Raw genomic sequence first — 20817 nt, 5'->3', positions numbered from 1 at the left:
GAAGCCAAAAGTATGACATTCCCACCAGACATTTCTCATTTTCCCAGTGCAGGTGGAATTTATCAATAGGGGTAATTTTTACCTTAAGTGATGTTGCCTAGTAATATGGTTGATATACGTCAGGACAGAGGAACAGAGCTAGAAATTTAACTGAGGATATCAAGCAGAAGGAATAGAATTTTGCTTACCTTTCACCCACAGGAATCAGTCAAAAAGGTTAGAAGGGCAAAAAAAGAAACAGAGAAGAGACAAATAGAAAGCACTAAGGAGATGGTCAATTTGTAAACAACATACAGTAGCTATGTTAAGAGTAAATGCAATAAATGATTTATTCAAAGGACAAAGATGGCCAGAATGAATAAAAAGCCAAAACTAACTCTGTATGCTACTTATGAGTCATATCTGAAGCATAAAGTCATGGAAAGACTGAAAGTTTTAAGGACAGACCATGCAAACCCTAGTCAAAAGAGCTAGTTTTAACTATTTTATTCCTGCAAAAGTGACTTTAAGGCAAAAATCAATACAGAAATAAAGATTTCATAGTGATAAATGACTCAAATGCTAGGAAGATATAATAGTTCTAACTTGAATAAGCTTAATAAATTCACAAAATATTTAAAGCAAAAATGGAAGGCATATTAAGAAGTAGGCAAATTCAGAATTACAGTAGGTTTTATCACATTTCGGCACTGAAAAAACAAAGTAATTGTAAGAATGCAGAAACACTGGACAATAATATGATGGGCAACTTGACCTAACGACTGTGTATAGACTATTAAGTGCAAGTAATTCTAATATATAAAGAAAACTTACATCTCTTAGGGCTGAAATCACACAGAGTATATCCTCTGATCAAATGAGATTAAATTAGAAATCAAGAGAAAGAAGATAATTAGAGAAACTTAAGATGATTGCAAATTAAGAAATATACTTCTAAATTATCCTTGGGTCAAAAAGAAAATTACAGTGTGAATTAGAAAATATTTTGAACTCAATAATTTATGCAATCATGTGGGCAAGGCAATCTTAGTATAAGGTATCATTTGAGTCATGTAAATAACTTTACTAAACAGAAACCAGTTGAGTGGAATTTTACCAGTGTTGATTGATTATGCCTAGAAAGGGGTAACACTCACACCCAACTAAGGGGTGGGGAATGCCCTTTCATCCTGGTTAGTAATATAAAAACCTTCAGATAAGGAATCCAGTGCAAATGCTTTCTCTATATTTCATCAGCATTCTGTTTCAATTTATAAATGCCGCCTCCTCTCTCCTTATAAATATCCAGACTGACTCAACCTAAGAAATCCTAAATTTGACAAATTCCAAGCATCTTACTAAGGTTAAGTCACAAAAGTTAATAGTGATCTTATCATCTGGCACTTTTAATCCTTTTTCTCCCTATATGTTATGAGAAAAACATCCTTTGACAAAGTACGTGCTTGCTAAATCACTTAGTCGTGTCCGACTCTTTGGGACTCTATGGACTGTAGCCTGCCAGGCTCCTCTGTCCATGGGATTCTCCAGGCAAGAATACTGGAGCAGGTTGCCATTTCGTCCTCCAGGGGATCTTCCCGACCCAGGGATTGAACCCGCATCTCTTGCATCTCCTGTATTGGCAGGAGGGTTCTTTACCACTAGTGCCACCTGGAAAGCCCTTGCCAAAGTACACTAATCAGTATATACATTAGCCAGAAGACACTGGGTTTAGATATTCATTTACTTAGCCTGTGTTGAACAGTATCAAATAGAGCCAATGGCAAATTAAAGTTCATTTAATTTACTGACCATCTGTTCAGAGTGCTTTATGAGGTTATCAGTGAAAGTCACTCAGTCGTGTCTGACTCTTTGCGACCCCATGGACTATGCAGTCCATGGAATTCTCCAGGCCAGAATACTGGAGTGGGTAGCCGTTTCTTTTTCTGGGAGATCTTCCCAACCCAGGGATTAAACCCAGGTCTTCCGCTTTGCAGGTGGATTCTTTACCAGCTGAGCCACCAGGGAAGCCCATGAGGTATCAAGAGAGATAAGATTAGAAGAAGTCATTCCTTAGATTCAAAAGACTTATAATCTAGGTGGCAATGAGACATGTGTTTAAAAATACTATGTGCTATAGTTAATAATACTATATTGTACATTTGAAAGTTGCTGAGAGACTGTTAAAAGTTCTTATCAGTTCAGTTCAGTCGCTCAGTCGTGTCCGACTCTTTGCGACCCCATGAATCACAGCACGCCAGGCTTCCCTGTCCATCACCAACTCCCGGAGTTCACTCAGACTCATGTCCATCGAGTTGGTGATGCCATACAGCCACCTCATCCTCTGTCGTCCCCTTCTCCTCCTGCCCCCAATTCCTCCCAGCATCAGAGTCTTTTCCAATGAGTCAACTCTTCTCATGAGGTGGCCAAAGTACTGGAGTTTCAGCTTTAGCATCAGTCCTTCCAAAGAACACCCAGGGCTGATTTCCTTTAGAATGGACTGGTTGGATCTCCTTGCAGTCCAAGGGACTCTCAAGAGTCTCCTCCAACACCACAGTTCAAAAGCATCAATTCTTCAGCGCTCAGCCTTCTTCACAGTCCAACTCTCACATCCATACATGACCACAGGAAAAACCATAGCCTTGACTAGGCGGACCTTAGTCGGCAAAGTAATGTCTCTGCTTTTGAATATGCTATCTAGGTTGGTTATAACTTTTCTTCCAAGGAGTAAGCGTCTTTTGATTTCATGGCTGCAATCACCATCTGCAGTGATTTTGGAGCCCCCCAAAATAAAGTCTGACACTGTTTCCACTGCTTCCCCATCTATTTCCCATGAAGTGATGGGACCAGATGCCATGATCTTCGTTTTCTGAATGTTGAGCTTTAAGCCAACTTTTTCACTCTCCTCTTTCACTTTCATCAAGAGGCTTTTTAGGTCCTCTTCACTTTCTGCCATAATAAAGTTTATGTATGGTTTATGTATGGTGATAGATGTTCATTAGACTTACTGTGGTGATTATTTTGCAAAATATACAAATGTCAAGTCATTACGTTGTACACCTAAAACGGATAGTTATATGTCAATTATATGTCAATAAAATACATGAGTAATTAAGAATTTTTGAATTAAAAAAACCACCGTGTGAGCTCAAAAAAGCAGGAGTTAGGGACTTTCACTTCCAGTGATGAAGGACTAGGCAATTCCTATCAACCTTCCTGAGAAAGTCACTAGGAAAAAAGTGCTATACAAAATTACGGGGGGATGGGCAAAATCTTCATTGCATGAAGAGCTAATAACATAGCCAAGAAGACTAAAGTCCAGGGGGGATAAAGCTGGCCTTGAGGTCTGCTTTTATTTTTGAGGCAACTGTCTGCCGATCTATAGAGGCAGCCGTGACGCTCAGCACAGCTGCCGGCAGCTTTGAGGGGCTTGGGGGATGAAAGCTGGAGCCTGAGTCCTAGGATGCAGGACTCCACTCTGGTCTGGAATCCTGAGTTAAACTCAGGAGTTACAAGCTGAATGGAAAACAGGTTGGCGCTTCCAGGGAAGGCAGACAGCTCACTGCTGAGCCACTGTAGGTCCTGAAATTTGATTAAGGCGATTTCGGAATGTCAGAATTTGCCTGATACATCTTTTAAAACATAAACTTTCAACTTTTCTGTTAGGATTAGATGTCACTAATAAGTGGCAATGTATCATCATTGTTCAGTCGCTCAGTAGTGTCTGACTCTTTGCGACCTCATAGACTACAGCATACAAGGCTTCCCTGTTCTTCACCATCTCCCTGAGCTTGCTCAAACTCCTGTCCATTGAGTCAGTGATGCCATCCAACCATCTCATCCTCTGTCGTCCCCTTCTCCTTCTGCCTTCAATCTTTCCCAGCATCAGGGTCTTTTCTAACGAGTCAGTTCTTCACATCAGGTAGCCAAAGTACTGGAGCTTCAGCTTCAGCATCAGTCCTTCTAATGAATATTCAGGATTGATTTCCCTTAGGATTGACTTGTTTGATCTCCTTGTTGTCCAAGAGACTCTCAAGAGTCTTCTCCAACACCACAGCTCATAAGCATCAATTCTCTGGCATTCAGCCTTCTTTATGGTCCAACTCTCACAGCCATACATGATTAGTGGAAAAACCATAGCCTTGACTATATGGACCTTTGTCGGCAAAGTAATATCTCTGCTTTTTAATATGCTGTCTAGGTTTGTCACAGCTTTTCTTCCAAGGAGCAAGCGTCTTCTAATTTTGTGGCTGTAGTCACATCTGCAGTGATTCTGGAGCCCAAGAAAATAAAGTCTGTCACTGTTTCCCCATCTATTTGCCATAAAGTGGTGGGACTGGATGCCATGATCTTAGTGTTTTTTTTTTTTTAAGTTAAATCATTATGATTTTATTTTATTTTATTTTTTAGTTTTTTGAATGTTGAGTTTTTTTTTTAACTTTTTATTTTTACTTTATTTTACTTTATAATACTGTATTGGTTTTGCCATACATTGACACGAATCCACCATGGGTGTACATTTTGAATGTTGAGTTTTAAGCCAGCTTTTTCACTGTCCTCATTCACCTCCATCAAGAGGCTCTTTAGTTCTTCTTCACTTCTGGTGTCATCTGTGTATCTGAGGTTATTGATTTCTCCCAGCAATCTTGATTCCAGCTTCAGCCCAGCATTTCACATGATGTACTCTGCATATAAGTTAAATAAGCAGGGTGACAATATATAGCCTTGATGTACTCTTTTCCCAGTTTTGAACCAGTCTGTTGTTGCATGTCTGGTTCTAACTGTTGCTTCTTTACCTGCATACAGGATTCTCAGGAGGCAGGTAAGGTGGTCTGGTATTCCCATCTCTTTAAGAATTTTCCACAGTTTGTTGTGATCTAGTGTAGTCAATGAAGAAGTAGATGTTTTTCTGAAATTCTCTTGCTTTTTCTGTGATCCAACGGATGTTGGCAATTTGAGCTCTGGTTCTTCTACTTTTTCTAATGCATCTGTATTCTTTTTCTTTAATCTGATTTGACAATTTTGCTCCATTTACATTCACTGTACTTATTAATATATTTGGATTTTTCTCTAACATCTTAATTTGTCCCAGCTTTCCTATGTTATTCTGTCTCCCTTTCCTATGTTTTTTAGGACTGATGATTCTTTTCTCATTCTGACTTCCCCTACCCCCTACTACTAGCTTGTAAGTTAAAAACTCATTTCTATTATCTTAATGACTACACTAGAAAATTGTACATGTACTTATGAGAGTCATAAGCTAATCAATACATTTATCCTTTTCCTGAACAACCAAGGACCTTAAACACTTGAAATATAATCACTCACCCTTCCAGTTTATATACTATTGTGCTATTTAACCTGCATTTTAAATCAAATATAATATTATTTTATAGAGTCAGTTGATTTATATGCATCCACATATTTACCAATTTCTTTGATCTTCATTTTGCATTTCAGACTTTCATTCAGTAATCAGACATCCTCCTACCTGATATATATCCTTCAGAATTTCCTTTTTCTTTGCTTTTTATCTATTTTTTAAATTATAAAACTATGATAACACATTTATAGGAGACAGAATAAAGTTACATATATATTTCCATATATAGGTGTGGAAATATATTTACATACATATAGTTCCACTATATATTACAATTTTTTTAAGTAGATAAATTAAGATTTTTGTTGGAGTTTCAATATCAAATTCTTAGGAATTAATAGAATGAATGTATAGAGTAGTAGAACATAGTAGACCTGAAAAGCATTATGAACCAATTCGACATAATTAAGATTTATACTAGGGTTTTTCCAGTAGTCATGTATGGATGTAAGAGTTGCACCATAAAGAAGGTTGAGCACCAAAGAATTGATGCCTTTGAACTGTGGTGTTGGAGAAGATTTTGAGAGTCCCTTGGACTGCAAGGAGATCAAACCAGTCAATCCTTAAGGAAATAAACCTGAAGTTCCAATACTTTGGCCACCGACGTGAAGAGCCAACTCATTGAAAAAGACCCCGATTCTGGGAAAGATTGAAGGCAGGAGGAGAAGGGGACAACAGAGGACTGACTCAATGGACAAGAGTTGGAGCAGGCTCTGGGAGATGTGAAGGACAGGAAAGCCTGGTGTGCTGCAGTCCCTGGGGTCACAAAGAGTTGGACACAACTGAGCAACTGAACAACAAGATTTATATAATTTTCACACAACAGTAGGATATAAATTCTATTCAAGTTCCCATGGAATTTCCTTTAGTGTGGTTCTGTTTTTATTTTTTCAGAAAGATTCTTTGTTGTTCATGAAAAATAAACTCTCTCAGTATAGAATTTTGATTTATTTTCTCTAGGCCTGTTACTCCTTCAAAGCTAATCTGCTTTTAAGGTATTTTCTTGGTCTTTGATATTCTGGGGTTTCACTAGAGGATTGGGGGCAGATTTCCTTTAATTTTTCTAACTTGGGATACACTAGGCTTCCTGACTGTCTCTTTCGTCATTCTGGAAATTCTTTTTCTTTTTCTTCAAATATTGCTCTGCCCATTCTCTCCTCTCCACGATTAGATGCACATTAGACCTTTTCAGTTTATCTTCCATGTCTCTTAATATGTCTTTTAGAAGTTTCATTTCTTGGACTAAGTGAAATTCTGGATAATTTCTTTGAATTCTGTCTTTCATTTCCCTATTCTCTCTTCAGCTTTGTCTTAACCAATGTTAAATCTATCCACTGAGTTCTACATTTTAATTATTGAGCTTTTATTTCTATCAATTGCCTAGTCACTTGCTCTCAGTTACTAGTTCTCATGTTTTTAGGACTTTCATTTCTTGAAACACATTAAACATTCTGGCAGTCTTTCTGATAATTCTGTATAAGACATTTTCATGAGTCTGTGTTTAGTCTCACCTCCCTTGGGTCCTGTCTTGCTTCTTTATATGTGTGGTGATCCTTTACTATGAACTGCTTATTTTCCTTAGAACACCATCTGTGGAAGTTCTATTTCTTTAAAGTCTGGTATGAAGGTGGTTTCCTCTCTTTGCTTTCATCAGATGCCCAGGGGCAATACCAGACCCGGATGGACCACTTTAAATTGTTGGCTTCAGCCTTTTCAGGCCACCTAGGTATGAGTTTGGAGTGCAGATCTCATCAAAGCTGGCTTATGATTATTAATTCTCAAGGGAGGTTCACTCATCCCACTTGGCTCAGTGCCAAAGACCAAGGCAGGCAGTTTTCCTTTCAGACAGTGAGGGATTATTTCCGGAGCTAGCCCTTAGAAGAGGCGACCCTCTAGAGACCTAGCTTTGTGCAGCTGGTGTGTACATACTTGTGAGTGTGCATGTGGTTTGTAATCCCCTACTCTGAGCAGGCCCTGGGCTTCCCTTCAAGGACCCAATACTTGGACATCCATACTCACAGGTACCCGCACGTAAAGGTACCCACTTCAACAACTGCCCAGAGGGGAAAGCAGCATGGTGCTCTCCTCACTTTTCCCTTCCCTCAGTTAATTTCTGCCTTCACTCAGCACCTGGCCTACATATTCCTTGCTTTCTCGTTAGTTCATGACTGTATTCAGGAAGTTGGTTTTTTATAGTTCACCTAACTTTCTGGTTGTTTTCAGTTGGTTTTAAAAGGCCGCTTTGTTCACCCTATTGCCATCAAATGCATTACTCACATGTATTTTAAAAATCTTCATGTTTATGTTCCTAGGTGAAACTCACCTCTGATTTCATTTTCTTCATGTTAACCTTGTACTAAGGTAATAGTAATCTCACAAAATAAATCGAGTAGTGGCCTCTCTTCTTCCCATCCTCCAAAACCATGTATGTATGATAGGAATTACTGGCTCCTTGAAGGATTTATAAAACTTATCTATAAGACCATCTGGGCCTGAAGTTCTTGGCAGAGTTGGAAGAAGGCAGACTTCTGATTAGAGATTCAGAATCTCTAAGGTTACTGATTTATTCAGGTTTTCTATTTCTTCTTGAGTTAATCTTGATACCATTATTCTAGAAAACTAGTGCCTCCCAGGCGGTGCCAGTTAAGATTCCTCCTGCCGATACAGGAGACATGAGAGATTCAGGTTCAATCCCTGAGTTGGGAAGACCCCTTGGAGTTGGAAATGGCACCCCACCCCAGTGTTCTTGCCTAGAAAATTCTATGGGCAGAGGAGCCTGGCAGGCTACAGTACATGGGTCTGCAAAGAGTTGGACCCAACTGAGCACACACACACATTCTATTATTAGAAAACTAATTTTTAAGATTCATTGGCATACAGCTGTTTGTAATAGTCTGATGCTTAAAAAAAATCTCTGTAATATAGAGGTTGTAACCTTTTTTCATTCTGAATATTGTTTTCTCTTTTTAAAATCAATTTTTAAAAGGTCTAATTAATTTTTTGATCTATTACTTTTAGTTTTTGCTATTTAAAAATTATTTTCTCACTTTCTTTAGATTTTCCTTGGATTCCCCTTTACTGACTTCTTGAATTGTATCTAATCTCATTTACTTTTGATCTTCCTTTTTTGTTTGTTTGTTTTTAATAAAGGCATAACAAGTGGACCACTTTAGGAGTATCCTACTGATTCTGATGAATTCTTTGTCATGCAGTTCCACATATTTTGTAGTTTCCATTGAGATTTCTTCTTCAAACTGTGAGTTACTTAGGAGAACACTTTTTTAAAGTTCCCAAGCATATTAAAAAAAAAAACAAAACACTTTTTAAATGCTGGTTTTTATTTTACTTGTTGTGAGGATGGAGAATACACCTGTATATATATTTGTTGAAACAGTTGAGACTTCCTTTGTGCTCTAGCTTATGGTCATTTCTTAAAAATGTTCCATGTATATTTGAAAGGAATATGTATTTCCAATCCCCTGGGTACAGAGATCTTTTGATTAAAGTTTAAATTTGGTTTTCAAAGCTTCTGCACTCTTGCTAAGGTTTTTGCTTGATCTATCAGTTTTTGGTAGAGTTGGTTTAAAACCTCCCTCTAGAATTGTGAACTTGTCAATTTTGCCTTTTCCACCTTTTACATTTTTCAGGATTTTTCTTTTTTTTTTTTTTGGCTTTTTAGAATTTAAGTACCATCATGGCTGTATTGTTAGGTACCTAGTTCAAAATGGCTTTATTGAGTATTTTCTTTTTTTTATTACTAGTCTATCTGTATTTAAATAGATTTCCCCCTTAAATTTTATGTTCTCTCACATTAATATTGCCTTCACCAGTTTTCTTGGGGGAAAGGGCTTGATATGTCTTTATCTACCTTTTTGTTCTTAATCTTTCTGCAGAGTATTAATTAGATATAATAACTCCTATGAACAACACAGCAAAACCTTGGTGTTATTGTAGGTTCAGTTTCAGACCATGGCAGTAACATGAACACTGCAATAGGGTGAGTCACATGAATTTTGTGGTTTACTGGCTTTCTGGACTGATGGGTTGTCTCTATTCTTTTGCTTGTCCCTCCTCCCTCTCTCATTTCCTATCTCTACACACAGAGATTGGGGAGCTGTAGCAGAGACTGCTAGGCTAGCTGCCTACCTCATATACAGTACTTTTTTCCTACTTTGAAACAGAATACTTACTTCTTGTTGGGAGCAATGCTAACCAGAATGAAAGGCACTTTCCAGGTTCTCTGGCAACTAAGTACACCAAATGAGATGGAGTTAAAGTACTATATGAGGCTTCCAGGAAGTCTCTTTAAAAAGGAAGATGCTCCAGCTGCCATCTTGGACCAGGGGGATGGATGCCAAGCATTAAGATAGTAGAGAAGAAAGACAGAAGGAACCTGGGTCTCTAACAACCTTAGAGCTGCTATGCCAGTGCTGGGATACCTTCTTCAGTACTTCATTTATACAGAGAGAAATAAATGTCTCTTCTGTTTAATCCATTAATTTGGGGGTGGAGGTGGTGTTCATTTGTTTAGCAGCTGAATGCAAGTCTCCATACAGAAATGATAAATGGTCCTAGAATTTTTATGTAAAAAATGTAACAGGACTTCCCTGGTGGACCAGTGCTTAGGAGTCCAGCTTCCAGTGCAGGGGACATGGGTTTGATACGCGGTCGAGGAACTCAGATCCCACATGCTACAGGGCAACAAAGCCTGTGCACTGTGACTCCTGAGCCTGCACTCTAGGGCCCATGAGCTGCAGCTGCTGAGCCCACGCACCGTGACTCCTGGAGCCCGTGCGCCCCAGAGCCTGTGGCTCCGTAACAAGCGAAGCCCCTCTGTGCTGCAACTAGAGAAAGCCTGCATGCCACAACGAACAGCCTCTGCAGGCTGCAGTGAAGACCCAGCACAGCCACAAATAAACAAATGTTAAAAAATGAACATTGAACTACCAAATATTGACAATAAAAATGACTCTTTTCTGGTTAATTAACTTGACCATATTTTACAAACAATATATTTACAATGAATGTGTTTTATAAAGTACATTCTATAAGCTTCTGTGTGCGACTCTCTTTCTCGTGTCCCACATCTTTCTTCTAGGTTCACTTTTCTTGCTGGATGAGGCAGGTTGAAGCTGACTTGCAGAGAAAAGCTGAGGGACAAGAGGAGGGTCTTAAGGGTATTCAGGTCTACAGCTCTGGTATCCTTAACCCTCTCTGCTTTTCTGGCAGTTTGATTATACAAGCCAACACACTGTTCTTATTTGTTGTCACCTGAGGCCAAAGAATCCTGACGAAAAGAACAGAAAGCTACTGAAGAGATGTATTCTTATGGCATTTGCCTAATTTATCCACAGTGAAGTAACCAAAAATAATACAGATTTAAGTTTTTAGAGAGGAAGTTGATTAAAAAAAAAAGATAAAAATGAAGAAGAAAAAATACACTGGAAAAACACCAGGAGAAAGATAAAAATGAAGGAACTAAAAATAATGAGCCCCAGAATGCTGCCTAATTTATCAAACTTGTCAACAGCAGCAGTTAAGAGTAGAAATCTGTTCTTCAAGGGGAAGAAAATCTCAGACTGAGGTTATCAAACAGTATGGGATCTCAAAGGAACAATAAAAAGCAGAAACGACGGCCCATAGTGCATCTTTTTAATTCAACTATTTAAAACAGCCTAAGGACAACACTTAAATACTAAACTTCCTCTTAAAACTTTATCTGTAATTTGTATTCAGATACAATATAAGGATGGTACATGACAATTTAACTCAAGATTTTTTTTAAAAGCCAGGCCTTGTCTTCAGCACAGGGCTAAAATTTCTTTTATCAGGCACATACTATACCTGTAGTATACGGTTTTTATTTTTTTAAGATTACATTAAGACTTTCCCGTTGATGACAACAATATAAAAGGCTTAAATTTAAGAAGATCATTCATTTGGAACACAAATAACTGTTTCACCAAGCCATGTTAAAAAACAAAAAAAAACAGTATTAAGAATTGTTATAACATTCATTTAAAATACATGTTCTTCAATTTGATTTACTATAATTACCTAAAAAGCAAATATTATACATACCTTTCTCGTTAACATATGTCAAGAGGGAATCCATGAAATAAAACAGGTATTTTAAAATGAAAGTACTTACCTTTGAAGCAAGGTTGTCTACCAAAGCAATCATAGAATTCTTAAATAAGGTGGCAGCGGTCAGTGGTCTCTTGGTCACCTCTGTAATGCTCAGTTTGCCTTCAGGCCACATATTCTTCAGCACAGGATTTGAACTGAGGAGCACAGAAAGAGGGGCTTGAACGCTACATTCAAATAAGTGGATTAAGAATTGCTAAGCATTCCTGCTGAACTGTATCCTGGGAGCCACAACTGCACTGCAGATGCAACTCACTAGGCCTGACTGAACAAATGATTCCACCTAGAAAATCCGGCTGAGAGTATAACGGCAGGTATCACACCACAAAATGAGAAGATGTGTCTAAACCACGCCACTTTCGAAAAATTCTTTCAATTTCTTTAAATGATTGCGTTGCTATTATTACATAGGATATTCTAATGGTTTACATAGCTCTTATACCATATACCTAAAATCAAATGGTTTTGGTGATTGTTACAAGAATGAGAACAAATCACAAACAGGAAAATGATCCTCAAGGTCACGTCAGAAATCAGGAAAGGGAAAGCATTTTTTTAAAAAACTGGAGTATAATTGTTTTACAATAATGTGTTAGTTTCTGCTGTACAACAAAGTGAATCAGCTATATGTATACAGATATACCCTCCCTCTTACACTTCCCTTCCACCCAGCCCCACTGCACCCCTCTTGGTCATCACAGAGCACCTAGCTGAGCCCGCTGTGTCACACAGCAGCTTCCCACCAGCCAGCTATCTGATAAACACGGTAGTGTATGTCAGTGCCACTCTGTCCATTCATTCCACCTTCTCCTTCCCCTGATGGGCCCACAAGTCTGCTCTGTCTGTGCCTCAAGAAAGCAGCTTTTAATTGACACAAACACGCATCCAGTATACACCACAAAAAGCCAGGTCTCTCAAAAAATACAGAGAGGAACAGAAAATAACCACTTTTACATCGTCTTCTCATAAATCCCTTTACTGCAGCGGAATTATGATCACACTTATAGGTAGTACTGGCAGCTCCAATATTTTATTGATGTGATACTAAGATGGCTGCAATCCAATTCTTAAACTTGAGGCCAGTTTTCAGGCTAAAAGTGATATATTCCTTATTTGGCTCTGATTTTCTTCCTGTTTCATTTGGGTGCTTTTGATTTTTTTAAAATAACTTTTTATTGGAGTATAGCTGACTTACAATGTTATGTTGGGATTGACATTCACATACTACTATCTATACTATAGATAACTAACAAGGACCTACTGTGTATAGCACAGGAAACTATTCAGTGCTCTGTAATGATCTATAAGGGGAAAAAAAATCTAAAAAAGAGCAGATATATGAATATATATAACTGATTCACTTTGCTGTATACCTGAAACTAACAGAACACTTGGTGCTTTTGATTTTGAAATAATTGGAATTCGAAATGTTGCTTGTTTTCTGGAAACTTCTCTCGTCAGATTTTTTTCTTTCTTAATTGGGGGTTGAGAATAGAAAAAACTTAACATGGATCTTTTCTGCTAATTGTGTTTACTGCTGTCATCATTTTGCCCACTTTTCTTTCCCTGGCACAAAATTGAGAAAATTGAGTTGGTTCCCCAAACATCTAGTAAATTTCCATACATAGAGGTTCTAAATAATAGTAGCAAACTGCCAGAATGGACAAGAGCGAAGAAGATAAACAGTGAGGTGAAGACTGGCTAGTCTGTGAATGAAGGCAGAGAAATATTCCTGACTCTGACAGTTGCCAGCAAGCCGTGCCAACTGCCATCAAATGTGGCTATAAAATAATGCATGATCTGTGGTTCATGGACCCAGTTTTACTACGTTCTAGTCCTATTCCATAATTTTCCAAAGATAACATGTCAATAAAAATGACCACATAAATGTATATTGCTTTTCCTTAACTTTACCATTCCAATCTTTAGCAGAGAGATAACTTGAGGCAATAGTTCTCAGTTTTTGGTGCCCATCGTGCCCGAATGCCTTTGTAACATCAAAGGAATATTAATAGAATTTCCAGAAAGTAGTGTGTGTGCACTTTGAAAGTCCTGATGCATGTCAAAGACAGAAAGTCACTGTCTTTGGGTCTATGCAGTTTCTATCCCCAGTTCTACACTGCTCACTTTTGGCCTTGTGTGCTGCTGCTGCTAAGTCGCTTCAGTCATGTCTGACTCTGTGCGACCCCATAGACGGCAGCCCGCCAGGTTCCCCGTCCCTGGGATTCTCCAGGCAAGAACACTGGAGTGGGTTGCCATTTCCTTCTCCAATGCATGAAAGTGAAAAGTGAAAGTGAAGTTGCTCAGTCGTGTTCGACTGTTAGAGACCCCATGGACTGTGGCCGACCAGGCTCCTCCGTCCATGGGATTTTCCAGGCAAGAGTACTGGAGTAGGGTGCCATTGCTTAGACACTATCTAATGAATGAAGGGTGGCGTGAATGCTGGGAATGAAGGAAATAAGATGTTTATTATTATTATTTTATTTGGCTGTGCCAGCTCTTTAGTTGCAGCATGTGGAATCTAGTCCCCTGACCAGGGGACATACCAGGCTTCCCGCATTGGGAGCAGGGACTCTTAGCCACTGGGCCACCAGGAAAGTCCCTATTATTATTATTATATCATCAAACAGTAGAATTGATGTGCAATGAATCAAAATAGACAAGTTCAATTGTTTTCAAAGAGAAAGAACTTTGAGGTTGGTAAGTCAACATAATTTTCAAATATTTAAAAGAGCTTTTTCCTTAAAGGGGGAAGCTTATTTATCAGAAACTCAGTATGTGTAACAGAGAAGGCAGAACTTAGCTGGCTAATGAGAGGGAAAGAGTGGCCCGTGCACCTGGCATGCCACCTGCTTGCTTCCTGTCTCCTTCCCTTTACACACACACGTGCAAGCATACATGCATGCATACGCTCCAGAACTAGAGATCCAAGGATTACTCTTTAAATGGATATAAAGAAAGGATTAAAATTTACCGAGGTCATTTAGCCATGGAAGTCTCAAAAAGTATCCAGAGGCAAAGGCAGCCCATTTAAATACTAAGAGGACAGTTTTAATCAAAATGATTTCAAGACTTTCCATCCCACTAGCAAGACCTCTCCTACTAAGGCAATATATACAATAAGCTGCAACGTTTTATGTTTTTATACCTTTGGCAAGACCATCCCTGCTGTGAAATGTCTTTAATTACTAGACTCAGATCTAAGTTCCTTTGTTCTGATTCCAGGCTTACCAAGCAACTAAGCATCCTCTGGATGATATTTTTCACTGTCAGTTAATAAACTAGAGTTCTATTTAATTTCCCAGACAGGTTTCCAATAGGGAAGAAGAGGCTGGTAAACCAACGCAAGGGTTTCATACCGCGAGACCCTTAGGACTGCCTGATTGTCTGCTGGAAGTAAATCCACGCGCTGCTCTGTCTCTGCGTTAGTCCTGTGAGCTGGGGTTACCAGAATCCACCGCCAGAAGGTGGCGCTGCTCTCAGTGAGCCGAACCTCTGGGCTTCCCGGGTGGCGCTAGTGGTAAACAACCTGCCTGCCAACGCGGGAGACGTTCAATCCCTGGGTCCTGAAGTTCCTTTGGAGAGGGGCACAAAAACCCACTCCAGTACTCTTGCCTGGAAAATCCCACGGGCAGAGGAGCCTGGTGGGCTGCAGCCCATAGGGTCGCAAAGAGTTGGACACGACTGAAGCGACTTAGCACGCAGCACACAATGAATGCCACCCTGTGCGGTCTCCTGGTACACAGCCTGACTGCCTCCCCTGGGCAACACGCTCTGACTTTGCCCCTGGACGACTGAGGCCGTTTTTCCAATTTGACTTTTTGACATTTTTTTATACAGAGCAATGCCAGACTCTTTGGTTTCTCCTTCAAAATGAGTGCATTGTACCTGATAAGCCACTCACTGAAACTCCTTTCTGAAAGTCTCTCCTCCCCAAATTGGTTCTTACATGGGTTCCCTCTCAGACCCCCACGCCTCTGTGCCTTTCTAGGATTGATGGCTCTCTCTCTGCTCCTGGAGGCTTCATCCACACAGATGAACCACTTTATAGCAAAACCTTTTGAAAAAAACGGTTGAAACCCACCATCTCCTCATCCTCATTTTCTGTATTCTCTTGACCCACTTCCGTCAGACATCTGTCTTCACGACACTGCTAAAGTCAGTGTTGTCAGGGTTCCACTGACCTTCATGTTAGCAAATCCAGTGGTGAATCTTGCTCCTCACATTACTCTGCTCTTGATGGTGTTTGGCACAGCTGATCATTTTTACTTGGCCTGGCCACCCTGACACCGGATTCCTGGCTTCCTTCCTAACTCACAGGCATGCTCTCAGCTCCCTTCGCTAGTTCCTCCTTCCCTGCTTGACTCAAAGTGGTGGAGTGCCTCAGGGATTCATCCTTCAATCTCTTCTCTCTTTTATTTTTTGTCTATGCTCATCCTAGATAATCTCAACCAGGACAATGCTTTTAGTACCATCAACAGACAGACGACCATGAATTTACTTCTCTGTTCCCGCCTTTACTCTTGAGTTTCACACAACTGCCTGTTTGGATGGATGTCCAGGACACACCTCCCACAAAACATATTCGAAGCGGTACTCTTTATTTTCCCCCAAAATGAGCACCTCCTCTGTCTTTCCCACAACCAAGCATCCCGTCCCCATCGTCTCTGACTTCTTTTTTTTTTTTCCCATCACATATTCTATCCATCGGCAAATCTTGTTGGTTCTACTTTCAAAATATGAGCCACTTGGACCATTTTCCCTTTCTGTCACCACCACCCATGTGTCAGCCTGGATCACTAAACCAGCCTCCTCCCTGGTCTCCCCATGTTTACTCCTGCCCTTCACAAGCTGGGTTTTACACAGCGGTTCCAGTGATTTCCTTAGAACAGACATCATATCATCCGTTCCAGTGGCTTCCCATTGTACCTGGCTCTTGGACTCTCTATGGGCAGGGCCTGTGGACCTCTCTGCAGTCATTCCTGATTGTTCTCCCCTCCCCTCACTGATTTTAGCCACACTGACCTTCCTGCGGTCAACACACCCATGCTCGTTTCCACCTTAGCATCTTGGTGAACTAGTCTTTCTCTCTCTCTGAATGCTGTCCCCCATACTCACGGTTTGCACCCACACTTCACTCTGGGCTCAGTTCCTGCCATACTACCTGTAACACCTCTATGGCCCTTCTTGGTCTATATCCTCAGTCTCTCACCTAACTTTGTTTTTCTTCATAACACTTGACACTAGCTGAAAGTTCCGTCTTTTATCATTACCTGTCATCTCCACTAGAATAAAAGACCTCAGGAGGGAAGGGACTTTGTCCAAGTTTTTTCAGCAGCTGAACCCCAAGAACATAGGGGAATGTGTGGCTCAGAGGTGCTGCATACATCTTTGGTGACCTACTGGCCAGTGGGCTGAGCTGACTTAATACATGAGCGATGACACTTTAACCAAAAGAAGCAGTTGGCTAGGAAGCTTCTCTTCTTCATGAGCCTTCTTTCCGAAGTATCTGTACCAGATGTGAACTTGCTATCCTTTGCTTGGTTTTATTTCTCCATGACTTTTTCACGTTTTCTTGGGTTGTGGGAAGATTCTATCCACTCTGCATTGATCACCACTGATGTGAGAGCCACTCTATTATTAGGGTGGTCCCTTGGCTGCAGGCAAAGACGCTGCAGTGGGAATCAGAGTGTGTAAAGCTTTCGGCTGGTCCAGAGCTTACCTGACACCCTCCCATCACCACTGACCTGGCCTGAGGACTGCTGACTACACTGGCAGGGACAAGAAGGATGGCAACAGTAAAGAGAGAAACCGAGGAAACCCAAGGGAAATCGAGGAACACTGTATTAGTAACAGGGTCCCTGCCCTGAGTTTAAAGATTTTATCATCATAAAGTAACAGATGATTTCACTCACTAAGTATGATCAAACAGAAGTATACAAATTGCCAGAAAACTCTTAAAATTGTCACATAGAAATAATCATGTACATACCTATTATGTAATATATGTGTCAGCAAGCTAAATATAAAGACGATTAATAAAATTTTAATCCTACCTGTTATACATGAGGCGCTTGAAATCTTGAAATAAAGTGTCTTTGTTTTTGTCAATAAAACCAACGACAGAATACCTAGTTGAGAAAAAAGAAACACGGAAAACACATTATTCACCAAGTGAGAGCCATTTCTAAGCTTTTTTAGAAGTCTACAAGCCTTTCTATTGTTAAATAATGCCATCAATCATGTATAAAGCTTGTCCACCCAGTTCTGAGTTAAAGAATATCAAATTTACCTATTCTGTAGACAGAGTGATGTTTCTGTCTCTCAAAAGGAGGCCAAACATCAGTGCCATCACTACGACTAAGATCATCACTCCATGGGTTTGTGGCTTACCTCGAGATGCTGACTTTTAAAAAGATAGCTGTGTGTGCCATCCCACATTCCTAAGATAAAAGCAAAACGGCAACATACAGGATCTAAGAGTCTCATCCGTGAGGAGGTGAGATGACTTGCCTAAGGCTCGCTCACTGTGTTCAGGGTGGGAGAAAAGATCCAAGGAGAACTGCAAAGGATGGTAAGATTGGGATAAGCAGAAGAGAAAGAGGAAGGCAGATTACACAGGGCAACATTAAACGAAGGCGTGGAAGTAGGCACATGCGCGGAGTTGCTGGGAGGAAATGAAAAGGTCAGTATTCATGGTGTGGAGGGCAGGATGTGAGTAAGGTCTCAAAGTAAACTTGCAGCTGGTGGGCAAGGGGCTGCCCTGCTGCAGTCACTGGCATGGATCCAGCGGGAGTAAATTGTGGGGAGGGGGTAACAGTATAGGGTGATTCTGTATGATCAAGACAGGCTAAGAGGTTAGGGAAATAGTAACTCTAGAGGTGGCTGCTCCCTATAGCTCGCCTATCTTGCCTGACTGTATTTTCTTCCTGGACAATCACATCACTGTAGACCAGCGGTCCCCAACCTTTTCGGCACCAGGGACTGGTTTTGTGGAAGGCAGTTTTTCCATAGACTGGGGTGGGGGTAGGAGATGGTTTGGGGATGATTCAGCTGAATTACATTCATTGTGCACTCTGTTTCTATTATTATTACATCAGCTCCACTTCAGATCATCAGGCATTAGACCTCAGAGGTTGGGGACCCTTGCTGTAGACAATTCTCCGGTCTCTAACTCTGACGCCTCATCAGTCTTATATTGTTCCAGCCGCTCGTGTTTCTTTCTGCAAGAAAGTTTCGTGCTGCCCATGGGCACAGTTTTAGGCCCAAAATAATTTCCCTGCCTCCTCCAACCTTGGTCTTCTTCCTAGTACCTTCAAGTAGCTTTTGACTGAACCCATAGTCACCTGATTCTTACTATATCATCAGACCCTTACAATTCAAAGTCCTTATTCTGACCTTTTAGACTCATTGTGATTTGATCTCAGTCTACTTTTCTAGGTGTTTCTACTTCTCTATGCCAACAAAAGGATACACTCCAGTCAAATGGGCTAAAGATCCTAAATCTTTCTAGCATCCTTCCCACTTTTTCCTAGAAGAATAATTCCTAGCACCTAACGATCAGCCTCTGCCTATCTGGGTTTATCACACACAGTTAAAGGTATTTGCTTATTCTGAAAACACATGTTATTACTCATATGGAAATTATTTTCAACTATCTTTTCTTGTATCTATCTATCTATATACACAAATGTGTGTATGTATGTACACCTACATCTACATGGGGCTTCCCTGCTCAGCTGGTGAAGAATCCGCCTTCTATGCAGGAGACCCCAGTTGGATTCCTGGGTCAGGAAGATCCTGTGGAGAAGGGATAGGCTACCACTCCAGTATTCTTGGGCTTCCCAGGTGGCTCAGATGGAAAAGAATCTGCCTGCAATATGGGAAACCTGGGTTTGATCCCTGGGTTGGGAAGATCCCCTGGAGGAGGGGATGGCAATCCACTCAAGAAATCTTGCCTGGAGAATTCCCACAGACAGAGGAACCTGGCAGGCTATAGTCCAAAAGGTTGCAAAGAGTCAGACACAACTAAGCGACTAAGCACAGCATATATATATATATATATATATATATATATATATATACACACACACACACACGTGTGTGTGTTAATACTGTGTGTTATTACACACACAAACCCACACATGTACGTATGCATCTTACATGGAAAGCTCTTTATGGGCAGGGACCATGCTTTATAAAGTATTGGGCACACGAAAGACACCCAGTAAAAATCTAGAAAAGGGTTGAAAGGCTTAAGGAGAGACAGAAAGGGAATTGGAGGCATCACATATTCCTCTATGGGGCCGGCTAGCTCTCTGGACTGGGAGTCTGGACACCTAGGTATTGTCTCAGCTATTCGGTAAACTTGCTGTCTGATGCTGGGAAAGAATGGCACGTGTGCATAAATGTCTCCATCTGTGAAAGAGTGGCTGCCCCGCGTGGCCTCTAAGTCTAGCTCTGCAGTTATGTGGATCCGAGCTGTAACAGGGCAGCCGGTGAGTGTGGCCTGAGTGATCAGAGGCGGGCATCTGTATATCACTGGATCTTCCCTCTTTGGGATTCTGGAATCTGGAAACAGCACCAGAAAAAGTGGAAAACTGTGCGATCCCCACGTGAATGGCTAGTTTGGCAGATGGGGGTGATAATTTTGAGCCATATTATTTTATGATTCTAGAGGTTTTTTAAAAAAAATTAATTTATTTTTTTACTTTACCATATTGTATTGGTTTTGCCGTACATTGACATGAATCAGCCATGGGTGTACATGTGTTTCCCATCCTGAACCCCCTCCCACCTCCCTCCTCATCCCATTCCTCTGGGTCATCCCAGTGCACCAGCCCCGAGCACCCTGTCTCATGCATCAAACCTGGACTGGTGATTCGTTTCACATATGATAATTTACAGGTTTCAATGCCATTCTCCCATATCATCCTGCCCGCGCCCTCTCCCACAGAGTCCAAAAGACTGTTCTATACATCTGTGTCTCTTTTGCTGTCTCGCATACAGGGTTATCATTACCATCTTTCTAAATTCCATATATATGCATTAGTATACTGTATTGGTGTTTTTTTCTGGCTTACTTCACTCTGTATCATAGGCTCCAGTTTCATCCACCTCATTAGAATTGATTCAAATGTATTCTTATCAATGGCTGAGTAATACTCCATTGTGTATATGTACCACAGCTTTCTTATCCATTCATCTGCTGATGGACATCTAAGTTGCTTCCATGTCCTGGCTATTATAAACAGTGCTGCGATGAACATTAGGGTACACGTGTCTCTTTCAATTCTGGTTTCCTTGGTGTG

At 40.5% G+C, this 20817-nt stretch overlaps 1 protein-coding gene across 1 annotated transcript in view; it reads right to left on the bottom strand.

Moving 5' to 3' along the window:
* The window catches only part of MYO1D (myosin ID), a 359595-nt gene that overhangs the window by 204566 nt on the left and 134212 nt on the right, over window positions 1-20817 (bottom strand). The window contains exons 13-14 of the mRNA XM_052657133.1: window positions 17563-17637; window positions 11511-11643 (exon numbers count right to left, since the gene is read on the bottom strand). Coding sequence (XP_052513093.1) covers window positions 11511-11643; window positions 17563-17637 — 208 coding nt within the window. The remainder of the gene's footprint in view (window positions 1-11510; window positions 11644-17562; window positions 17638-20817) is intronic.

This window comes from Budorcas taxicolor, chromosome 19, assembly GCF_023091745.1.
Source record: "Budorcas taxicolor isolate Tak-1 chromosome 19, Takin1.1, whole genome shotgun sequence".
In the NCBI taxonomy this organism is placed as follows: domain Eukaryota; kingdom Metazoa; phylum Chordata; class Mammalia; order Artiodactyla; family Bovidae; genus Budorcas; species Budorcas taxicolor.
The sequence above is the reverse complement of the archived record's forward strand: the minus strand, read 5'-3'. Positions and strand labels throughout refer to the sequence as shown.